The 23,588-nt window shown below is 47.3% G+C and overlaps 1 protein-coding gene across 10 annotated transcripts in view; it reads left to right on the top strand.

Annotated features, from left to right (window-relative positions):
* Positions 1–6,897: 6,897 nt before the first annotated feature.
* Positions 6,898–23,588, top strand: part of CLPB (ClpB family mitochondrial disaggregase) — a 148,296-nt gene continuing 131,605 nt past the window's right edge. For 9 of the 10 annotated variants that reach the window (XR_012423471.1, XR_012423470.1, XR_012423469.1 and 6 more), the window contains exons 1-2: positions 6,898–7,354; positions 11,016–11,067. Coding sequence is in view for 4 of the 10 variants with exons in the window: in XM_005579000.5 (XP_005579057.1) it covers positions 6,952–7,354; positions 11,016–11,067 (455 nt within the window). In the remaining 6 variants the exon portion in view is untranslated. The remainder of the gene's footprint in view (positions 7,355–11,015; positions 11,068–23,588) is intronic. The other variant, XM_045371366.3, reaches the window with a different exon arrangement.

Here is a 23,588-nt window from a genome sequence, read left to right as displayed (position 1 = left end):
CAGTTTTCCCACTAATGTCCCTTTTCTGTTGCCTGGTCCTATCCATGATCACACAGTGCATTTAGTATTTATTTGTTCTTAATCCTCAGTCTGTAACAGCTCCTCGGTCTTTCCTTATCTTTCATGATTTTGACTCTTTTGAAGAGTACCATGATAGGCAGAATTCCAAGATGATCCTTAAGGTTTCCACCGCTGAATGTACATACCTTGTATACACTCTGAGTACAGGCAGAACCTGTGAATGTGATGGCATATCACTCCTGTGATAACATTACTTGTCAGTTGACTTAGCTTATCAAAAGAGAGATTATCTGGATAGGCCTTGTCTAATCAGGTGAGCCCTTTAAAATAATCAGGCCCTTTTATTTTTTCAAAAAAAAAAAAAAAAACAAGAAAAAACTACCTTTCCCTAATCAAGCCTCCAGATGTGAATGTAGCTGGCCAACACCTTGATTTCAGACCCGGAGCAGAGCATAGTTAGAATATGCTAGACTCCAGACCCATAGAAACTGTGAGATATTAGATGGCAGTTGTTTTAAGCTGCTAAGTTTACAGTGATTTATTATGCAGCAATAGAAAACTAATACAAATAATAATATAAATCAATTATTTGTAGAATGTCCCTCAGTATGTGTTTGATGTTTTCTCATGTTTGGAATGAGGTTATATATGCTTGACGAGAATGAACAAAAATGATGTGTTCTTCCCAGTACATCATATCAAGGGATTCATTTTGTCTGTTGTCTATATGTCTTATTACTGGTGATATTTCCCTTGATCATGTAGTTAAATTGGTGTCTTCCAGGTTTTCCCCACTGTAAAGTTTTTGTAGTTGATATATCTTGCAGCAAGTACTTTTTTTTTTTTTTTTTTTTTGACACGAAGTCTCACTCTGTTGCCCAGGCTGGAGTGCAGTGGTGCGATCTTGGCTCACTGCAACCTCCACCCCACCGGGTTCAAGCAATTCTCCTGCCTCAGCCTCTCGAGTAGCTGGGATTACAGGCGCCTGCCAACACGCCCGGCTAATTTTTGTATTTTTAGTAGATACAGGGTTTCACCATCTTGGCCAGGCTTGTCTTGAACTCCTGACCTTGTGATCCACCTGCCTCAGCCTCCCAAAGTGCTGTAATTACAGGCGTGAGCCACTGCGCCCAGCCGCAGGAACTACTTTTGAGACTATATAAATTCTGTTTCTCCTCCTTGTCACCCACTAATTTTAGTATCATTTATGGATCTTACCTGAAATGTTTATTTTTATTTATTTATTTTTTTTAGAGACAGAGTCTTGCTGTGTCACCCAGGCTAGAGTGCTGTGGTGCGATCAAGGCTCACTGCAGCCTTGACCTCCTGGGCTTAAGCAGTCCCTCCACCTCAGCCTCCCAAGTAGCTGGGACAACAGGTGTGTGCCACCCTGCCCAGCTAATTTTTTTATTTTATATTTTTGTATAGATAGGGTCTCACTTTGTCACCCAGGCTGGTCTCGAACTCCTGGCCTTGAGTGATCCTCCCTTTACTGCCTTGGCCTTCCAAAATGCTGGGATTACAGGCATGAGTTACTACATGAGTCACTGTGCCCAGCCTGAAATTTTTATTACTCCAATGTTTACCTAGTGGTAATTCTCTATTTATCTCTTTCTTCTCCATTTATTGATTGAACTTCCACTGTAAGAAAGAGTTGCCTTGGATTGGGCACGGTGGCTCAAGCCTATAATCCCAGCACTTTGGGAGGCCGAGGCAGGCGGATCACGAGGTCAGGAGATCAAGACCATCCTGGCTAACATGGTGAAGCCCCATCTCTACTAAAAATACAAAAAATTAGCTGGGCGTGGTGGCGGGTGCCTGTAGTCCCAGCTACTTGGGAGGCTGAGGCTGGAGAATGGCGTGAACCTGGGAGGCGGAGCTTGCAGTGAGCCGAGATCACGCCACTGCACTCCAGCCTGGGCGACAGAGCAAGACTCCGTCTCAAAAAAAAAGAAAGAACTGCCTCTTCCCTCATTCCTCCCCTATTTATCTATTTATTTATTTGATTATTTATATCATGTTTGTTTTACTCTGTGGATCAAAACCCCATACGGCCATAACTTTTCAGTTAAATCGTTCCCACTTAAGTCATTATGAACTCCTTCACACTGGCTCCTGTGTTCTTTTCCGAAGCCTGCATCTGGTTTTGAGCCTTTCCTGACTTCCTGGCACATAAGATGTTGACACATTTTGGATTTTCTCTGCCCAGTCCTAAAAACAACCATTCTCCAAGGGTAACTGGTTTCTGGTTTATTGGAGAATGCTGTTTACATCTGGGTGTTAGGTGTGTTCAGTTTTTAGGGTGTAATTGCTTCTAGACCCTCCCAGAGGCTAGGTAATATATGTAATACACGAACCCATACATGCTTACATATTTATATTTCTGTATTGATCTGTCTGTATCTATTTTTAAAAACCATGAGTTTTATGGCTGGGCATGGTGGCTCTAACCTGTAATCCTAGCACTTTGGGAGGCCGAGACAGGCAGATCACTTAAGGTCAGGAGTTTGTGACCAGCCTGGCCAACATGGCAAAACCACATGGTCAATAACCAATTGAGACCAATCAGGCTGGTTCGAGACCAGCCTGGCCAACATGGTGAAACCCTGTCTCTACTAAAAATACAAAAGTTACCTGGGTGGTGATACATCCCTGTAATCCCAGCTACTCAGGAGGCTGAGGCAGGAGAATCACTTGAACCTGGGAGACGGAGGTTGCAGTGACCTAGATCGCGCCACTGCATTCCAGCCTGGGTGACAGAGCAAGACTCCGTCTCAAAAATAAATAAATAAAGTAAAAATAAAATTAAAGCCGTGAGTTTATGCTGATACATCTGAATCCAATTCAATACCACAAGGTTCATTTTAGCTTTCTTTTTCCCCTATTTATAACTTCTTTCTCAAACAGTGAAAAGCCCAGCTACTCTTTACTTATTTGTTTAAAAATGTATGCATATGTTGTTGTTTTGTTTTTCTGGAAAAGTTTTTTCCCAGAAACTTATTAAAATGTGTAGTACCAAATGGCCTACAGCTCCATGCCAGAGGTAGCTGACCACAGGAACTGTATTGATTCTTCACTTTCTGCCTCCTCCTAAACCCCATTTAGATATCCCCCAGTTATCTTATTACAAACTAAAACTGGAGTTTTCTGTCTCCCAACCTAACAGAAGCTTAGGGCCAAGGTGGGGTAATTGGAACCTGATATAAATTCTTGCTTTCTGAGCAGACCGAAAGGAAGCCATCCTGAGTTGAAATCTGTTAAAATGTGACGTAAGACTTTTTTGTGTGTTTGTTTTTTGAGATGGAGGCTCGCCCTGTTACCCAGGTTGGAGTGCAATGGCGCAATCTTGGCTCACTGCAACCTCTGCCTCCTGGGTTCAAGCTATTCTCCTGCCTCAGCTTCCCGAGTAGCTGGGATTATAGGCACGTACCACCTCGCCCGGCTGATTTTTTGTATCTTTGGTAGAGGGGGTTTCACCATGTTGCCCAGGCTGGTCTTGAATTCCTGACCTCAAGTGATCCTCCCACCTCAGCCTCCCAAAGTGCTGGGATTATAGGCGTGAGCCACTGTGCCTGGCCCTGGATTGGTTATTGACCATATGGAATTCACTCTGAGTCCCAGCTGATTCTAATGGGTGGGGTTTTTTTGTTTGTTTTTAATTTTATTTCTTTTTTCTTTTTTCTGGAGACAGGGTCTCACTCTGTTGCCTAGACTGAAGTGCAGTAGCGTGGGGATCCTCCTGCCACAGCCTCCTGAGTAGCTAGAACTACATAGGTGTACACCCCCATGCCTGGCTAATTTTGTATTTTTTGCAGAGACTGAGATCTCACTATGTTGCCCAGGCTGGTCTCAAACTCCTGCCCCAAGTGTTGGGATTACAGGCACGTGAGCAAGCACACACGACCCTGATGGGTGTTTCCATACTTCTCACTACATCCCCCACTCAGAGATTGATAATTTAAGTTTTTCTGTATCCCTACCAAATACTGATAGTAATTAAACCCTTCCTTGAACCCCTTGCAGATGGTATCTGTGAAAATCAAATGAGAGAATCAATGGGGAAGTGCTTTGAAAGTTATACATTGCTAAGTAAACTGAAGGGCCCTGGGATGTGTCTTCAATGAGAGGGTTTGAACTCTGCATCTGGTAATGGGAGCTTTCAGAGACTGATATTCCTGCTGTGACCACCCTAAGTTGGGAGGCAGAAATGTTTCAAGAATACAGGGAAAGTGAAGTTGCTATAGTGAATGAGGTGGTTAACAAAATAGTATGTACTGAAAATCTCTCAAAACAGAAAGGTCAAAATGCTTTCATTATTGAGTGCTTTAAAAATGGTTTGTTTTGTTTTTTGAGATGGAGTCTCGGTCTGTCACCCAGGCTGGAGTGCAGTGGCACGGTCTGGGCTCACTGCAAGCTCCACCTCCCGAGTTCACGCCATTCTCCTGCCTCAGCCTCCCAAGTAGCTGGGACTACAGGCGCCCGCCGCCGCGCCTGGCTAATTTTTTGTGTTTTTTAGTAGAGACGGGGTTTCACCGTGTTAGCCAGGATGGTCTCGATCTCCTGACCTCGTGATCCACCCGCCTCGGCCTCCCAAAGTGCTGGGATTACAGGCGTGAGCCACCGCGCCAGGCCTTAAAAATGCTTTAAAAATAGTTATTCAAGGCCAGGCACGGTGGCTCACACCTGTAATCCCAGCACTTTGGGAGGCAAAGGCGGGTGGATCATCAGAGGTTGGGAGTTTGGAGACCAGCCTGACTAACATGGAGAAATCCCGTCTCTACTAAAAATACAAAAGAAATTAGCCAGGTGTGGTGGCGCATGCCTGTAATCCCAGCTACTCAGGAGGCTGAGGCAGGAAAAACGCTTTAACCTGGGAGGTGGAGGTTGCAGTGAGCCGAGATCGCACCATTGCACTCCAGCCTGGGCAACGAACAAAACTCCATCTCAAAAAAAAAAAAAAAAAAAAGTTATTAAAGCCAGGCGCAGTGGCTCATGCCTGTAATCCCAGCACTTTAGAAGGCTGAGGCAGGAGGACTGCTTGAGCCCAGGAGTTCAGACCAGGCTGGGCATCATAGCAAGACCTAGTCTCTACCCAAGTAATAATAATAACAAAAAATTGGCCAGGCACAGTGGTGCCAGCTGTGGTCCCAGCTATGGTCCCAGCTATTCAGAAGGCTGAGGTGATGGGATGATCCCTTGAGCCCAGGAGGTTGAGGCTGCAGTGGCAACTGTACTCCAGCCTGTGTAACAGAGTGAGACCCTGTCTCAAAAAAACCGCAGAATAATAGTCGTTCATTCATTCCTGTCTTACTAAGGGATGTGGAAATGAGAAGTTCAGTATTTGCCTGGAGGAAGTGTAGAATACACAGAGCAGAGAATACAATCATAGCTACAATTTCTTTTATTTATTTATTTATTTATTTTTTTGAGACGGAGTCTCGCTCTGCCGCCCAGGCTGGAGTGCAGTGGCCAGATCTCAGCTCACTGCAAGCTCCGCCTCCCGAGTTCACGCCATTCTCCTGCCTCAGCCTCCCGAGTAGCTGGGGCTACAGGCACCCGCCACCTCGCCCGGCTAGTTTTTTGTATTTTTTAGTAGAGACGGGGTTTCACCGTGTCAGCCAGGATGGTCTCGATCTCCTGACCTCGTGATCCGCCCGCCTAGGCCTCCCAAAGTGCTGGGATTACAGGCTTGAGCCACCGCGCCCGGCCGCTACCATTTCTTAAAGACCTACTGTGAGCCAGGAACAGTGTTAGGGGCTTCCTACGTATTATCTTATTTAATACGAGCAATCATCTTGAAGGTAGGAATTATCTTCAACAATAATGAGGAATTAACTACCAGAGAGGTAAAGGGAGTTTATCCAAGGTCACGCATGTAAATGCAAGAGTCAAAATTAAAATCCACGTCTGCCTGAATGCCAAAGCTCATATACTCTCCCACACTAATAAGGTGAGAGTAATCCATTCACTGAAAAAAATATTTGAGTGCCTCGGGCCGGGCGCAGTGGCTCACGCCTGTAATTTCAGCACTTTGGGAGGCCAAGGCGAGCGGATCACGAGGTCAGAAGATCAAGATCATCCTGCCCAACATGATGAAACCCTGTGTCTACTAAAATACAAAAATTAGCTGGGCGTGGTGGCGAGCGCCCAGCTACTCGAGAGGCTTAGGCAGGAGAATCGCTTGAACCCAGGAGGCGGAGGCTACAGTGAGCCGAGATCGCGCCACTGCACTCCAGCCTGGCGACAGAGCGAGACTCCGTCTCAAAACAAAACAAACAAAATACATATATATTATATTGTGGGCCGGGCGCGGTGGCTCACGCCTCTAATTCCAGCACTTTGGGAAGCAGAGGCGGGCGGATAGCCTGAGATTAGGAGTTAAGAGACCAGCCTGGCCAACGTGGTGAAACTCCGTTTCCACTAAAAATACAAAAATTAACTGGGCGTGGTGGCGGGCGCCTGTAATCCCAGCTACTCCGGAGGCTGAGGTAGGAGAACTGCTTCAACACAGGAGACGAAGGTTGCAGTGAGCAGATATCGCGCCACCGCACTTCAGTCTGTGCGACAGAGCGAGACTCGTCTCAAAAAAAAAAAAAATCGTGTCGTGTGCTTCAACTAAACTAGGAAAGAAATCGTGGGATTCTAATCTTTAGCTCTAATCGCCACGCCCCTTCACCCGAACTCTATTTCCCAACATGCCCCGGGTTCCTATAAGTCTGCAGTCATTGTGACGTAGTCCCACAGCCTTCTGGGAAGCGTATTTTATTTGTTCTCCAGCTGGGAAAAGGCTTAGGGCTGTGGACTACCCCTACCGTGAGGTAGTGCGCAACTCCACCCTGTTCGCGGCGTCTTCGAACGCGCCGCGGCAGCCATGTTAGACGTGGCCAGCACAGGGGCCGGCACCGCGGGGTTATCGAAGCAGCTGTCACGATGCTGGGGTCCCTGGTGTTGAGGAGAAAAGCACTGGCGCCACGGCTACTCCTCCGGCTGCTCAGGTCCCCAACGCTCCGGGGCCATGGAGGTGCTTCCGGCCCGAATGTGACCACTGGGAGTCTCGGGGAGCCGCAGTGGCTGAGGGCAGCCGCCGGGGGGCGCCCTGGAACATCGCCGGCCTTGTTCTCCGGACGCGGGGCAGCCACCTGGGGGCGCCAGGGAGGACGCTTCGATACCAAATGCCTCGCGGCTGCCACTTGGGGACGCCTTCTTGGCCCCGAAGAAACACTTCCAGGACAGGACAGCTGGAACGGGGTCCCCAACAGGGCCGGACTGAGCATGTGGGCCCTGGCCACAGCGCTGGTTGTTCATTGCTACAGCAAGAGTCCGTCCAACAAGGGTGATTATGAGATCTGGATCTGAGGAAGGGAGAGGCGGGAAGATTGTCCTAACTTCGTATCTTAGAAGGGTGGGAGGTACTTATAGGTTTAGATCTTTAGAGCCTAAGTCTTGGAGGGACTCAGACATCATCTGGTTACAGGGGCAGGGTGTTGCCCTAGAGACCTCATCACCTCAGAGTTGTATAATCTCCTATCATAGATCCGCCTCCCCTCTCTGGGCATGATTTTATCCATCTGTACAATGGGGATCTTGGACTAAACATCTAATATTACAGCATGGTCCCCTTATGTTTCTCATATTCTGCGTGGTCCGATTCCTCCTTCCTGAGATCTCCAGGAAACGGAAACTATGGGGTGTTTTAAGGGCAACTTCTAGATGGTTTAGAGAAGTTGCCAGACTGCCCCCTGCCAACCCCCGTCACCAAACGTGCCAGAGTCAGGAAGAACCTGACTCGGTTTTAATGCCACCTTGACCTTTATTTATTTATTTATTTATTTATTTTTGAGATGGAGTCTCTCTGTCGCCAGGCTGGAGTGCAGTGGCGCGATCTCAGCTCACTGCAACCTCTGCCTCCCGGGTTCAAGCTATTCTCCCGCCTCAGCCTCCCGAGTATCTGGGACTACAGGCGTGCGCCACCATGCCCAGCTAATTTTTGTGTTTTTAGCTGTTGGTCAGGATGGTCTCGATCTCTTGACCTCGTGATCCACCTGTCTCGGCCTGCTGAAGTGCTGGGATTACAGGTGTGAGCCACCGCTCCTGGCCAATTTATTTATATAGTGAAAGATAATTTCTTAACATTTTTACAGTACTGTTATTTTGATTCCTTTTGGAGTTAAGCGGCCTGAGTCTGTCAGTGTCAGGATTTTGCTATGTCTGGTCTCACATGCTGTTAGGTGATCTTGCCATGTGGGATAGTTGGTAGGAGAAGGAAGGTGGATTCCTGGAGGCCCAAGGGCAACTGCTGGGGGACTGGCTGATCCTGATTAGCATCTCATCTGGATCCATGAAGCTAAGCAGCAGCTGAGAGAGTGGACAGAGAGCCAGACCTATGACCTATGTGAATCCAGCCATTCAGGTTCTTAGTCATTCATCAAGAAGACAGACTGAGGCATGGTGTCCATAGATTCCGTGCACCCCAAGCTCTGAGAATTTGGAGCAAGAATGGGGGAGTGGGGAGTGCCTTGACTTCCATTCGTTTGATGTGGCCAGTTGTAAAGGAAGGACTTTGGTCTGGGAGAGACAACATTGGGGATCTTGTTTTGGTTCTGTGTCTAACTCTCATTGTGAATTTGGACTTTTGCGTCTCCTCAGTGGTTTTCTGTTTCCTCATCTACAAAATGAGGGTGTTGACATAGACGCTAAGGGCATCTAGCTTAGGCATGCTGTAATCCTGTAACTTCCAGCATTTTTGGGGGTACCCACTGTGCGTCTAGTTTTAGGCTAGGTGTGTGGGAAGTCCTAACTTAACACAAAATCAGTCAAGGGGATAGTGCAGGCAGTTGGAATGTAGGGCTGGTGAGTGGTGCTGTGTGTTGTTGGGGGATCAGAGGGCCAGTAGGGTCAGGAAAGCCTTCCTGAAGTGTTGGAGACCCCAGAGGATGGGAAATTCGAACTTGAGTTCTGAAGGATGAAGTAGAAATGAAAAGGAGAGTGACTTTGTGAGCCCCATGAGAGCAGGAAATGTATCTTCTCTTTTGTTTTTTCAGGTTATACCAGCAACTTTCCCTAATACCTAGACATCATTTGTCCATCACAGTGTCTGGAACTTAGTAGGTGCTCAGTAAATGTGTGAGACTTGGATTATATTCCATGCAAAGGCTTCAGGGAATGGAAATTAGAGTTTCAGGGCACCATGGTGTGAGCAGGGGCTTTCTGAGTGGCCAGCTTGGTTGGAAGATAAGGTCTTTGGAATGAGATGAGAGCAGATGGAGTGGGGCTTGGATGCCAGTCAGGGGTGGGGTGGGTGAGGGCGTTGGAATTTCTTCTGTAGGCAGTGAAGAGTCATGGAAGGTTCATGAGCAGGGAATGTTCTGAGTCCAGTGTATTTGGTGAGGTCTTGCCTAAGAAGTTCCTGGGGGTTCCAAACTGGACTTTGTGGCCTATGATCTCCAGCAAGAATACCAGGCTCTGTGTATAATAGATAATGGTCAAAGCCGTGACCAGTTCCTGCTGGAACTGACTTGCCAGCTACCCTGTCCCCTTGAATTAGAGTTTTGACCCTCAGTGCAGTGTGGTAGAAACTGAACCCCTTTAGAAGCAAGGAGGCCCTGGTTCTTAGCTCATTCCTCACTCTGTAACCTTGTAGAAGCCACATTTTTTTCTGCAGAGTGAGGGGAGAGTGGATACAGCCATCTCTAAGGAAGTCTTGATCTCCTCCCAGCTGGTGGCTGTCTGAGCCATGCTTGGGTATGTGCTTTGGGTACACTTGGTGAGGTAAGTAGAAATTACCTGTCACTGGAATCTAGGCCAGGAGGCATCAGTGTCTGAACCACAGGACTGGCTTTCATATGCATGATAAGGTGTATCGTACAGATAAGGAAACTCAGGCTCAGGAGGTTAGATAAGTGTGCTAGGTCATACAGCAAATACGCGACAGAGCCGGGCTAGACCCCAGGTCTGACTGTCTCCAGATCCTGCTCTTTCACTCCACTCCAGTGCATTTGCTCATGGGTGAGTCTGTTGGCTGGACTGAGAGTTCCCTGAGTCAGGGCTGGCTATAAGTCCGTTCAGTGCCCAGCAGTGTAGCTCACAACCAGGCTGGGCACACAGGGTTCCATGTACCTGATATTGAGCTAGTTGTGCCTCTCCTGTTGACTTTTGAGTTTTTCTGAGTCAATCCAATTTTCTCTATGGCCACAAGGTGGTGGCAACAGCCTGCAGGCTGCCCAGACCAGGTCAGACTGACTTAGCATTGCTTTTCTTCTAGGCTTAGTGTTTCCTAACCAGAATCTCTGCTTTGGGTCTCCCTTTCCTGTGCTTAGCACTGGGGAGTTTGCAGACGTCTCAACTGTAATTTCATCTCCTTGACATCCTTGTGAAGCTGGCAGGGCAAGGAGTTTTGTCTGTGTTTTGCAGTCAGGGAAGCTGTGGTTGAGAGGGAGAAGAGCTGTCATGGTCACGTGGTGAGTAGTGGGAGTGGAATGGAGCCAGATCTCAAAGACTCCTAGTTGAGGCCTTCTGCATCCTCAGAGAGACCTGCACCCTGCTTGCTCCCCTCATTCTACCTTTCCCTTTGGGTTTATGACTTTTGACATCAAGATTCAGAACTGGGTTGAAGAACTAGGGTTGAGGGAGAAAGCGGACAAGGTCAGGGAATGGTTAGTAATAACTCTTACAGGAACATAAAACATACTATGCAGAGCTTCATAGATTATGAAGAGCACACTATTTACCATAGGCAAGACGTGGTGCTAGCAGTTGACATGCATTCCCTCTATGATGAGAAGAGTTAAGAGTTTGGGCTCTATAGTAGAAAGGTGTGGAAGTCAGGTTGTTAACAGTGGCCACCATGTGGGAAGGGAATGATTAGCTTTCTCATTATATATTGTGGCATCAGTTTGCTTGTTAAAGTACTGCTACTGTCTTAGTGGGCCCTCCATGCAGTCCCGAGGCAGGTGTGTCCTGGCCACGGATCTGACCAGTGCCCCTTTTCTCTTCAGATGCAGCCCTGTTGGAAGCTGCCCGTGCCAACAATGTGCAAGAAGTCACCAGGTGAGTTGAACCCCAGGCCTTGCTCTCCCTGACAGGAGAGGCTGAGCAGGGCGAGCCTCTTCTTGTGTGATGACTTTGCTTTAGAGGAAATCCTCACCCTAAGCTGGGAACTGTCCCCTGTGACATCTCTGTAGTTACAGAGTCACCTGGGCTCCCTTGACCCAGATCACCCCTTAGATATTTTCGGTAGGGAGTCAGCTCCCAAACATCCCTGGATCCTTCAGCTATTTTTTATTTTTTATTTTATTTATTTTTTTTGAGGCAGAGTCTCGCTGTGTCGCCCAGGCTGGAGTGCCGTGGCGCGATCTCGGCTCACTGCAAGCTCCACCTCCTGGGTTCACGCCATTCTCCTGCCTCAGCCTCCGAGTAGCTGGGACTACAGGCGCCCGCCACCACGCCCGGCTAGTTTTTTGTATTTTTAGTAGAGACGGGGTTTCACCGTGTTAGCCGGGATGGTCTCGATCTCCTGACCTCGTGATCCACCCGCCTCGGCCTCCCAAAGTGCTGGGATTACAGGCTTGAGCCACCGCGCCCGGCCTTCCTTCAGCTATTTTGTTCTTCACTGGGTTGGTTTGGACTCCCCCCGACCCCCACATCCTGTGGGTTCTTCTCTGAATCTTCTGATTTGTTGTCATTTCCTTGGGGATGGCCACGTGTTACTGCTTGCTGACTGGATAGGTTGCAGGTGGGCATCTATGGAAGCGCTTGGGGATTTGGGACAGAGTTGGAAGAGACCATCTGCCGGAAGGTCTGGGGCTAGAAATGCCTGCCTTCAGGGCCAGGGGCCCATACCTGGCTCTGCCCAGGGACAGACTGCATTTCTGTAGCTTCACTGGCTCAGCTAGTCCCCAGTGACCACTGGGAGGTTGAATTTGAGGCTTATTATTCGGCAAGGGCAAGATTCAACTAGGCTCAACCCAGTGCCAGGTACAGGGCAGAGTCTGTGTCCAGGATGGATGCTCAGACTGGGGCCAGCATGGGGCATCAGTTACAGGGCTATTGGTTAAGGGCAGAGGTCTTATTCTTGTTGAAACTACTGGCCCCCACTGGGCCTAACCTTGGCCTCTCTTGGCCCTTTATATAGAACTAGGTGGCCACAGGACACCCCCCTTCCTTGCCATCATGTCCGCATGTTAGACAAGAAGTCAGGTCTTGGGGTGGCTATTTCCACACCCAGTGCTACAGGCCCTTAGTGTTCTTCCCCACTTCAGCTTCCTGAACATACAAGAAGATGTTGAAAAGCAGCCATGGCCCCACCAAGACTTACTGCTTTGATTCCCTTTCATTTTATCTGCAGCATTATTATTGATTCTCAAGAGTGCTTTTGAGTATTAATGTTCAAGCCTTAGTTTTTAATAAACCACTTTTGGAAGTATGGGCTGGGAGTTGTTTTGTAGCCAAATAAATATGATGGAGCAATAGTTTAATAAACATGCAATGATCTTAAAAACCAAGCACAGATGTCATCCTGTTGTTATAAGAGCCATTCATAACTGCAGGCTGTGTGTGGCATCTTCATTCCTCGAGAAACAGATGTGCCTTGCTTCATTCTGCTGCAGTGCAAGGGAGTTACGAGTATGGCAACTGACCCTTGCTGACCCTGGAATCACCTGTTGGCTACTGCTGAGGGCTGCCAGGCTGCGGCTTTCCCCTTTTGGCGGTACATTTGCAGAGCAGCAATGTTGGGAATCCATTCTTCCATCCCCCAGGGGATGCCACTACCCTATTCCATTGAGCTGCCAAGCATTGATTATTTAGTTCTTTCAAATACATGTTTTTCTAATAGCAATTAAACACCCACCTCCAAAATACAGAAAGTAATTGAACTTAACAGTGTATGTGTGATTCAGACAATTTTTCTGAACAATTCATTCTCATGTGGATAGTGTCTGTGGGGGCTTTTCACGTGTACCCCCAGGCTGTAGCCTGCTTTTCTCCTGCCTCCTCTTGTCCCACCTCACTTGGTCAGGATGACCCTGTCAGAATCTCCCTTCACTCCACGTGAGGACATCAGAGATGAGCAAGGCACAGACCTGCCCTCAGCGCCCATCTCATACAAGACCACAGAGCTGGGAGCAAGCTGACCAAAGGCGGGAAGCAGATGCTGGCTGGCTGCTGGGCCTGCAGAATATGTTGATCCTCCTGAGGTGGGATTTGTACAGAGTGTCAGGAAAGAGGGAAGGTTGTCTGAGAGAAGCTGGAATGTCCAAGGCCTGCCATGCCCAGGGTGAGGAGTTTTGAACTCTTACTGTATACACAGTGGGGAGACGTGGGAAGTTTTTGAGCAGGGGAATGACCCAGTTAAGGCTGACTTGCAGAGGAATGAAGGATGGACTGCATTGGGGAAAGGCTGAGAGCCGATCTGTTAGGAGGCTGCTTCTGTTTCAGTAAGACAGATTCAAGATGATGAAGGCCTGAAGGAGGCCTCCCCTTCCCCCAAAGCAGAGTGCACTTTGGGGGACTCTGCTGGGCACTGCAGGTGGGGGTAGAGGGAGCCTGACTATCCTTGCTAGAAGGAAACTTTCTGGAATTCCTACAGCAGGTCCTTATTCAGCCTTTCTGTACTCTAGACTCTGTACAGGTGGTTCCTGCTGCTCTTTATTTCTTACTCTGTGTCCTGGGCTCTTAGCTCTACCCAACAGACCTGCCTACAGCAGGATAGAATCCCATGCTCATTTTTTTCTTTTTTAAATTTACACATACAGTCATGCGTTGCTTAACAATAGGGACACATTCTGAGTAGTGCACTTTCATTACTGTGTGAACATCATAGAGTATACCCAAACCTAAATGGTAATAGCCCACCACACACCTAATCTATGTATGGTATAGCCTGTTGCTCCTGGGTTAGGAATCTGTATAGCACATTATTGTCCTGAATACTGTAGTCAATTCTAACACAATGGTAAGTATTTGTGTATCTAGACATATGTAAATACAGAAAAGGTAATTTGTTGCACTGTGATTTTGAGACAGTTACAGTGTCACAAGGGGATAGGAATTTTTCAGCTTCATTATAATCTTATAGGACCACATCCTAAATGCAGTCTATTGTTAACCAGCACATCATTGTGTAGCGCGTGACTGTAGGTTACATATGATTGGGCCACCGTGTATATGATTGGTATGGTCAATGATAGCAGTATTTAGAACAAAATTCAGACCTAGTAAATGATATTGTCCTTTACCCTTCTTCCCCACTTGACCTCTCTGGGGCTCTGTACTGTGCCTGTCTCTACTTGACCTCCCCTAGCTCCTGTCCTTAGCCCCAGAGTCTTGGGAAAGTTCTGGATAGTGAAGGGCAGAATCCTAAGGCTCTTCTGCTCCAAAGGGGGAGGTGCTCGATCTTCTTCTTCAAGGACACCCTGGAATCTTCAGTCCATGGGCCCTGGATGCGAGTCCTCCACACAGACGGCCGTCTGCCCTGTGTGTTCATTATCCTCTGCTTACACCTTTCAAAGCTCTAGTGCTGCTTTCCTTACAGAGCCTTCTTGGATTCCTCCCAGCTGGGTGTGATCTCATCTTCATTTGCCCCTTTCCCCCCACTTTCATCCTTAACCTTCCTTCTGGTCTGGGAGAGTACGAGGGTCATCTAGGAAGGGCCATGGCAGCTTGTCACAGGAGGGAGCTCCTTTTGTGGAAGAAAAGCTGGAGGTCAGGTTGGAGAAGTGGCGCTGAATGCTACTTGCCACACTGGTCTTTATAGGAAGAAGTCTGTGGACTGTATTTCATCTGAAACTGCTGGATTGTGTGCCTCCTGAAGGGCAGGGACAAGGTTGCGTTTTCTACCATCTTTTACCCTGTTCCACAGCACAGTGGCACTTACTTGGTTTTTGTGACTCTTTCTTTGCTTTTTATTGACTTTTCAGTGTACCTGAAGTAAGCAGTCCAGAGTCTTTCACACTCCCCTTGGCTGTATCAGAGGGAGGCCAGGTCTCTTCTCCTTCCTCCCTCCCTCCCTGCCTCCCTCCCTGTGTAACATCCATTTCCTCCCTTCTCCCGTGAGGCACTTAAGTTCATCCATCTCTGGCTCCTCAGAAGTGGAAGCCTGGCCTCCCACCTGTCAGCAGTGTGAGCAGGTGGTCCTGCTCCTGTGCTTATCCCAAACCTGAGCCTGAGGAACTGCTCACCCGAAACCTAGGGCACAAGGCAGACTGGAGGCACATCTGTCCAGGCTCAGGCCAAGCCCTGTGAGGAGTTGTCAGGACTGGGACTGGGAAAAGTGAGACCTCCTGTTCTCCCAGCGGAGATCACATTTCCTTCAGGACTAACTGGGTGAAAGACAACACCCCTACCCATCTCCCTTCTCCCGGCAGGGGGCTAGGCCTCTGCTGAGTGCTTCCCTCAGTTGTTTATCAGCCCAAGCTGTCTAATAAAGGAAGCCTGGTGAGATCAGTCTTGGGCCTCAGACTGCCTGCTCTTTTTCTCCAGGATTTATTTGTTCATTTGACAAAGAGCATCTGCCCTATCCTGAGTCCTCTGCTTGACACAGGGAACACTTGAGCAGGCATGATTCCTGCCCATTGTGACAGAGTCAGGGGTAAGCTGTGGCAATAGGGTGGTCAATGCTGTGAGACAGGAAACTACAGGGGCTGTAGGAGACCAGAGGACAAACAGCCTGGGGGATCTGAGAAAGCCTTCTAGAGGAAATGACACCTGGTCATAGACTTAAAATATCAGTTGGGCTTTGTAAATAGAAGGGGAAGGCATTCCGGGCAAAAAGGGCAGCATATGTGGTAGCACGAGGCAAGGAGCAGCCTGGGGGGTGTGCGGGAGGGGAAGTCACTTGCTGTTCTGTGTTGCTGGATCGCAGTCTGAGGCCAGGAGGGACTGGAGATAGGTAGGGATCTGGTTGTGGAGAACATTGATTGACTCTCTGTTTATCCCTCAGTCGCCCATCTGTCCAGCCTGTGCTTTGCGCCTAGCCCTGAGCTGAATTTGGAGGAGGAGGGTGGCAACAAAATGAGGAAGGAGAAACAGTCCCTGCCCTGGAGGAGCTCGTGTGCCCTCTGGTGAGGAAGAAGGACATGAGTCAAACATTGAGAGCCAGTGAAACAAGGGACAAATTACCTACCTTCCAACTAACATGAAAATGGTAATACCTAACCCCACAGAGTGGCAGAGCCATTGCTACTAATAACAAAATGATTAATTCATTCAGCCAATACTTATGAGTGCATATTCGGAACTAGGCATTGGGCTGAATGTGGCAGATAACAGTAATGAACAAGACTGGCGCAATCCCTGCCCTCTTGGCACACTCCAACTAGGAGTCAGATGACTAATTATGCAACTATAATTATGTACTTCAAAGTGAAGTACAATTTGTCTTCTCAACAAATGGTGCTGGGTCGACTGGATATCGACATGCAAAAGAACACAGTTGGACCCTTATCTAATGCCATACATAAAAATGAACTCAAAGTGGTTCATGGACTTAAATGTAAGAGTAAAACTATAAAATTCTTAGAAGAAAACATAGGAGTAAATCTTTGTACCTTGGGTTGGGCAAAGCTTTCTTAGATGTGGCTCCAAAACACAAGCAATGAAAGAAAGAAAATTGGACTTTATCAAAATTAAAAACTTTCATGCTTCAAAGGGCACCATCAAGAAAGTGAAAAGACTCTCACAGAATGGGAGAATAATTTGCAAATCATGTATCTGATAAGGGACTTAGATCCAGAATACATAAAGAACTCTTAACAACTTAACAGTAAAAGGTAATTTAAAAATGGGCTGGCCATGATTGGCAGCTTGAGCAGGAGGATCACTTGAGGCCAGGAATTTGAGACCAACCTGGACAATGTAGCAAGACTCTGCCTCAAAGAGAAAAAAAAAAATTAGCCAGATGTGGTGGCATGTGCTTGTAGTCCTAGCTACTTGGGAGGCTGAGGTGGGAGCATCATTTGAGCCTGGGAGTTGGAGGTTATAGTGAACTGTGATTGCACCACTGCCCTCCAGCCTGTGCAACAGAGTGAGACCCTGTCTCTTAAAAAAAAAAAAAAAAGGACAAAGTATTTGAATAGATGTTTCTTCAAAGAAAATATACAAATGACCAATAAGCAGTTGAAAACATGCTCAACCCTTATTAGGAAATTCACGTCAAAACCTGATACCATTAGGATGGCTGTAATAAAAAAGACTAATAAGAGGAAGTTAAGTGTTGGTGAAGATGTGGAGACATTGGAACCCTCATAGACATTGGAACCCTCATACATTGCTGGTGGGCATGTGAAATGGTGTAGCCATTTTGGAAAACAGTTTGATAGTTCCTCAAAATGTTAAACAGGAGTTACCATAAGACCCAGCAAGTCCACTCTAGGAATATGCCCCCAGAGAAAGGAAAACATGAACACTCGTATACATGAGTGTTCATAGCAGCATTATTCATATTAGCCAAAAAGTGGAAATGTGAACCTAAAGGAAAAAACTAAAGCAAAATTAGTAGAAAGAGTTTATTGGGGCCAAGTTTGGAGACTGCAACCCAGGAGTCTAGATTCAAGTTGCCATAAATATATGCTCCAGATTAGCAACAGTTGCAAGTGGGTTTTTAAAGGGAAAAACAAGAGGAACTTTCTTTGTTTTTGTTTTTGTTTTTGTTTTTTTGAGACAGAGTCTCACTCAGCCGCCCAGGCTGGAGTGCAGTGGCGCGATCTCAGCTCACTACAAACTCTGCCTCCTGGGTTCACGCCATTCTCCTGCCTCAGCCTCCCAAGTAGCTGGGACTACAGGCGCCCGCTGCCACGCCTGGCTAATTTTTTGCATGTTTAGTAGAGACAGGGTTTCACCGTGTTAGCCAGGATGGTCTCGATCTCCTGACCTCGTGATCCGCCCGCCTTGGCCTCCCAAAGTACTGAGATTACAGGCGTGAGCCACCACGCCCAGCCCTTTCTTTGTTTTTGAGACAGAATCTCAGTCTGTCACCCAGGCTGGAGTGCAGTGGCGTGATCTCAGCTCATTGCAACCTCCGCCTCCTGAGTTCAAGCGATTCTCGTACCTCAGCCTCCCGAGTAGCTGGAATTACAGGCACACGCCACCACACCTGGCTAAGTTTTGTGTATTTTTGTTTTTTTTAAGTAGAGATAGGGTTTCACCATGTTGGCCAGACTGATGTCGAACTCCTGACCTCAAGTGATCTGCCCACCTCGGCCTCCCAAAGTGCTGGGATTGGCCTGAGTCACCACGCAGCAGAGGCACTTTTTAAGTTGTTTACCAATAATTTACATTACAATAACATAAGCTATTGATGGGCTATACATTGTTCTTTGTATCACATATTCCAGGAACAACAGGAAAGTAATGGGTGAGGCAGCTAGTTAGGAAACTACAGGGGAGAAAAGAAAGAAGAAAATGGCTTTAAACAATTGCCCCCAAGCATGGGGCAGGGGTGTGGGGTCATGGCTGAGTCTTATACTCAGGTCTCTCTGGGCCTGATATATTTTGCATAAAAATATGATAGAACAGTACATCAGAATATTATTCATCAATTCGAAGGAGGTACTGATACATGCTACAACATGGATGAACCCTGAAAATATGCTAAGTGAAAGAAGCTAATCACCGAAGGCCACTGTCTTTGTCTCTTTGGGCTGCTATAACAGAATACCACAGGTTGGGTGGTTTATGAACAGCAGACATGTATTGCTCTCAGTTCTAGGGAACAAAGTCCTAGATCAAAACCTCTGTGTAAACGAGATTGAAGTGAACTCTTAAGGATGAAGAGAAAGGCGGAAGACAGTTCAGTTAGAGGGAATAGCAGGTGGAAGGTCTTGAGTCAAAGATGTGGAGAAATTGAGGAATTGAGAGAAGGCCAATAAGGCTGGACCCTAGAAAGCAAGGGGGAGAGTGGTGTCACATGAAGTTGGAGTTAAGCAGGGACCATACCACACTGGGTCTGTAGGCCATAGTAACAGTTTTTATTTTTGTCCTAAGAGCATGGGCAACCACTGAGGAATTTTCAGCCAGTATGTGTATGTGTGAGAAAGACTAACAGGTACACATTGTGACATGATACAGATCTGCAGTTTTAAAAGATCATTTTGGTTGTTTGGTAGAGAACAGATTGGTAGAGATCTGTGGTGGATGCTGGAAGACTGGTTGAAAAGCAGCTGGAGTAGTCCAGGTGAGAGAAGATGTGACGTGGACTAAGATGTCAGCAGCAGAGGGGGAGGAAGTAAGCTCGATAGGACTTGGTGGCGGTTAGGACAGTGCCTGGCACAGTGCCTGCCACACAGTAAGTGTTCAATAAATGAATGAATAGAATTGGATGTGGCTGATTAGGGAGAAGAGGGTCTTAACGAATTTCAGTTTTCTGGCTCGATCATCTGTGTAGATGCTCTTACCATTCACTGAGATGTGGATCCCTGAGGAACGCTGGGTTTGGGGGGAAAGATTATGAGTTCAGTTTTAAACATGCTGAATTTAACATGCCAGTGGAAACGTCAATTAGGCAGTAGAACCTCTGGTTCCTTCTGACTTCCCGCTATATGTACCATGTTGCCTCTTAAATTATCATGTAGGAGATTATTTTGGTGTCCTGTTTTGATTTCTGGTTTTATGGCTTTAGAAAATAAATAACTTCATATTAGCCCAAGCTGGTTTACTAGACGGCTTTGGGGAAAAAAAATCTGATTTGGTTTACAGTTCAGGAAAAAAGAAAGGGTTGGGCTTTGATGAGGGGTAAACATATTTCTTCTAGCTTTGCATTGATGGCTTGGTTTGGTTCTTGTCCCTGGATGCCCCAGCTTGGGGCTTGAGGCACTTGCTGTCCATGTGCCAGGATTGAGGTGTCCAGAATGTGCTTAGCTACAACATAGGTAAATGTCCTGCACATTGATCCAGGGATTTCATCTAATTAACAAAACCCTGGCTGTTAAATACATTTGGCTGTCTCGGGGCCTCAGAGAGGCTGTCTGTTTATTGATTGTTGTATCATTTTGGCTGGATGGGAAGATATTAATACTGGCATCAGAGCAACCAAAACATCCAGCTCTCTTAATCAGGAAGTATGTAAATATCCTTGTGGCTTGCAGTGGATTGAAACAAAAGCTTTATCCTAGACCAAAGGTCAAGGCCTCAAGGGCATCACTCCTGTAATTTGATACTTACAGTGAGAGCTTCTGAAGATCCTCACACAGTTTTTTGAATGCTAGGGTATACACGGTTTTTTTAATGCCTTTCCAGGATTTTGGAAAGGCAGCATAATGTTACAGAAAGAATGCAAGAGTTTTAGAATTAAAAGACCTCGTTTCTACTTTTGACATAGTTACTAACAAGCTATGTGACCATTAATAAGTCACTGAACTTCCCTATGTCTTAGCTTCCAAGTCTTGTTCATGGGGTCCCCACTGATAACTTTTAAATACAGTTCTCTAGTGTTCAGAGAAAACTGAGTCCTTCTGGAAGGCTCCAGATCACACACTGAAACCCTAGGCTTGCTCAAGTAGACCTTGTACCTGTCAAGCAGTTCTACAGAGTGGCCCAGGGCCTGGCTTCTTTTCTGGGGTATGTGGCTTGCTGTGGCTCTGATTGTTTGTTCCCGGGTGATGGAAGGCAATTGGGAAAGATTGGATTAGCAACTTCTCTGTAACTTCATGGGTAGGTGAGTTGTGGGAGCAGCTGGTCAACCGCCCAGAAGCCCTGCAGAGGCAGACAGTTGGCCATGAGCAGAGAACAGCCAGGGCCTAACGCAGTGGGCCTGGAGGGACAAGTCATGCCACTGAAAAGGAGCCCAGCAAGCCCTGTGTGGCCTTGGGCTAGTCTCTCAGTTTCCTCGGGGGCCTCCACTGTAAAATATCTTTGATATTACTTGTCTGATCACTCTCCCAGGATCTTGTGAGCATTTCAGGCAGGTGACTCCTTGTCTGGAAAATTCCTCATCCTTCGGTCATCACTGTCACATCTTCCTGAAAGCCTTCCCTGATCCCCCAGTGATACGGCTCTGATGAGTGGAGGGACACCAGGGCTCCTGTCTCATGTTGAATTAGATGAGACGACACGGACACACTTGGATTGGTTTTAAGGAGCGGAGAGTTTAATAGGCAAGAAGGGGCAAGAAGGAAGGGAGAAGGAAGAAGCTCCCCTGTACAGAGACAGAGGGAGGGAGTCTCCAAAGCCAGGAGAGGGAACCCCACCTGTCATGGATACCAGCCAGGTATATACAGAGGCTGGAGGAGGCGGTATCTGATTTGCATAGGGCTCAAGGGATTGGTTTGACTAGGCATGTCATTCATGTACCCCGCAAAAAAGCTGCCCTCCCACCCTAGCATTTTAATATGCAAGTGCAGGGCACCATGTCCTGAGTAGCTGGAATTACAGGCATGCGCCACCACGCCTGGCTAATTTTGTATTTTTAGTAGAGATGGGGTTTCTCCATGTTGGCCAGTCTGGTCCTGAACTCCCGACCTCAGGTGATCCACCTGCCTTGGCCTCCCAAAGTGCTGGGATTACAGGCATGAGCCACTGTGCTCGGCCAGGTGGACCCAGTTTTTTTAATGGACTTCATTTGCATATCAAAGGTTGCCAACCTAGCTCTAAGAACAGGGCTTTCCCAGAAACTTTTCTGGAGATGCTTTAAAAAACGAAAACTTCCCATGGACCTCTTTTCCTCTCTTATCTGCCTGAAATAATTTAAAAACTCCTACAACGCCAGTATCTGTGGATTCCCATAGCACTATGTACTATATAAGTACTGTGTAAGTGAGAGCACTTGGGATGGGTTATCTCTTTCCTTATCTCCCTCACAACATTGAGTTTTGGAGGGCAGCAGACCATTGTGGTGGTGTTTATCACTGTGCATGTAAATAGTTGCCAAATACTGCATATTATTGAAAGTTTGTTTTTTGTTTTTGTTTTTGTTTTTTGAGATGGAGTCTCGTTCTGTTGCCCAGGCTGGAGTGCAGTGGCACAATCTCGGCTCACTGCAACCTCTGTCTCCCAGGTTCAAGCCATTCTCCTGCCTCAGCTTCCCTAGTAGCTGGGATTACAGATGACCACGACTGTGCCCAGCTAATTTTTGTGTTTTTAGTAGAGACGGGGTTTCACCATGTTGGCCAGGCTGGTCTCGAACTCCTGACCTCTTGATCCACCCACTTCGGCCTCTGAAAGTGCTGGGATTGCAGGCGTGAGCCACCATGCCCAGCCATTGAAAGCGTTTTGTGTTTCGTTTGTTTGTTTCTTTATTTCACTGAGACAAGAGCTCATCTTGTTGCACAAGCTGGTCTTGAACTCCTGGGCTCAAGCAATCCTCCTGCCTTGGCCTCCCAAAGTGCCAGGATTACAGATGTGAGCCACCACGCCTGGCTAAAAGTGTTCTGTAAATGATAAAAAGTTAAGCAAACTTTGTAGCTATTACAGTCATAATAAACGTGTAGACAGAGGACAAACAAAAATGAAGTAGTTCGATCATTTATTCATTAAACAAATAGTGCCTACTGTGTGTGGCACTGTGCTTGGTAGATCAGTAGTCAGTCAGACATGTACAGGACTTGCCTCATGGAGCTCAAAGCCTTGTCAGACATGAATCCTACAAATGCGAAATTACAATTAGTACAAATGCTGCAAAGGAAGGAGACAGAGAATCAGGAGAGCCAGTGACAGCCAGATTTCCCCTGGTCAGAGGAAGCTTGAGCTTGAAAGTGAAGGATAAGGAAGAGTTTGTCTAGGTGCAAAAGGGTGGGAAGAGCTCTCCTGGCACAAGGAACTTTTTTTTTTTTTTTGAGACGGAGTCTTGCACTGTTGCCCAGGCTGGAGTGTAATGGCGCGATCTCGGCTCACTGCAAGCTCTGCCTCCTGGGTTCATGCCATTCTCCTGCCTCAGCCTCCCAAGTAGCTGGGACTACAGGCGCCCGCCATCTCGCCAGACTAATTTTTTTACTTTTAGTAGAGATGGGGTTTCACCGTGCTAGCCAGCATGGTCTCAATCTCCTGACCTCATGATCTGCCTGCCTAGGCCTCCCAAAGTGCTGGGATTACAGAAGTGAGCCACTGCGCCCAGCAAGGAACTTTTATTGACAAGAATCCTGCAGGAGGAAGAAGCAAGGCCACTGTGAAGGACTGAAAAAGGCCACTGGTACTCCAGCTAGAGGAAGGTGCCAGAAGCCTAGAATAAGCAGACCCTGCAGGGCATCAGAGGCCACATGAAGTAGCTTTGTCTTTTTTTTTTTTTTTTTTTTTTTGAGATGGAGTCTCGCTCTGTCACCCAGGCTGGAGTGCAGTGGCGCGATCTCGGCTCACTGCAAACTCCGCCTCCCGGGTTCACGCCATTCTCCTGCCTCAGCCTCCCAAGTAGCTGGGACTACAGGCGCCCGCCAACTCGCCTGGCTAATTTTTTGTATTTTTAGTAGAGATGGGATGTCACTGTATTAGCCAGGATGATCTCGATCTCCTCACCTTGTGATCTGCCCACCTCAGCCTCCCAAAGAGCTGAGATTACAGGCATGAGCCACCGCGCCTGGCCCTGGCTTTGTTTTTACAGCACTGGCAGCTGAGATGGGTTGAGAGGGGATCAATATGATCAGCAA

Source organism: Macaca fascicularis, chromosome 14 (genome assembly GCF_037993035.2).
Source record: "Macaca fascicularis isolate 582-1 chromosome 14, T2T-MFA8v1.1".
Classification (NCBI taxonomy): domain Eukaryota; kingdom Metazoa; phylum Chordata; class Mammalia; order Primates; family Cercopithecidae; genus Macaca; species Macaca fascicularis.
The sequence above is the reverse complement of the archived record's forward strand: the minus strand, read 5'-3'. Positions and strand labels throughout refer to the sequence as shown.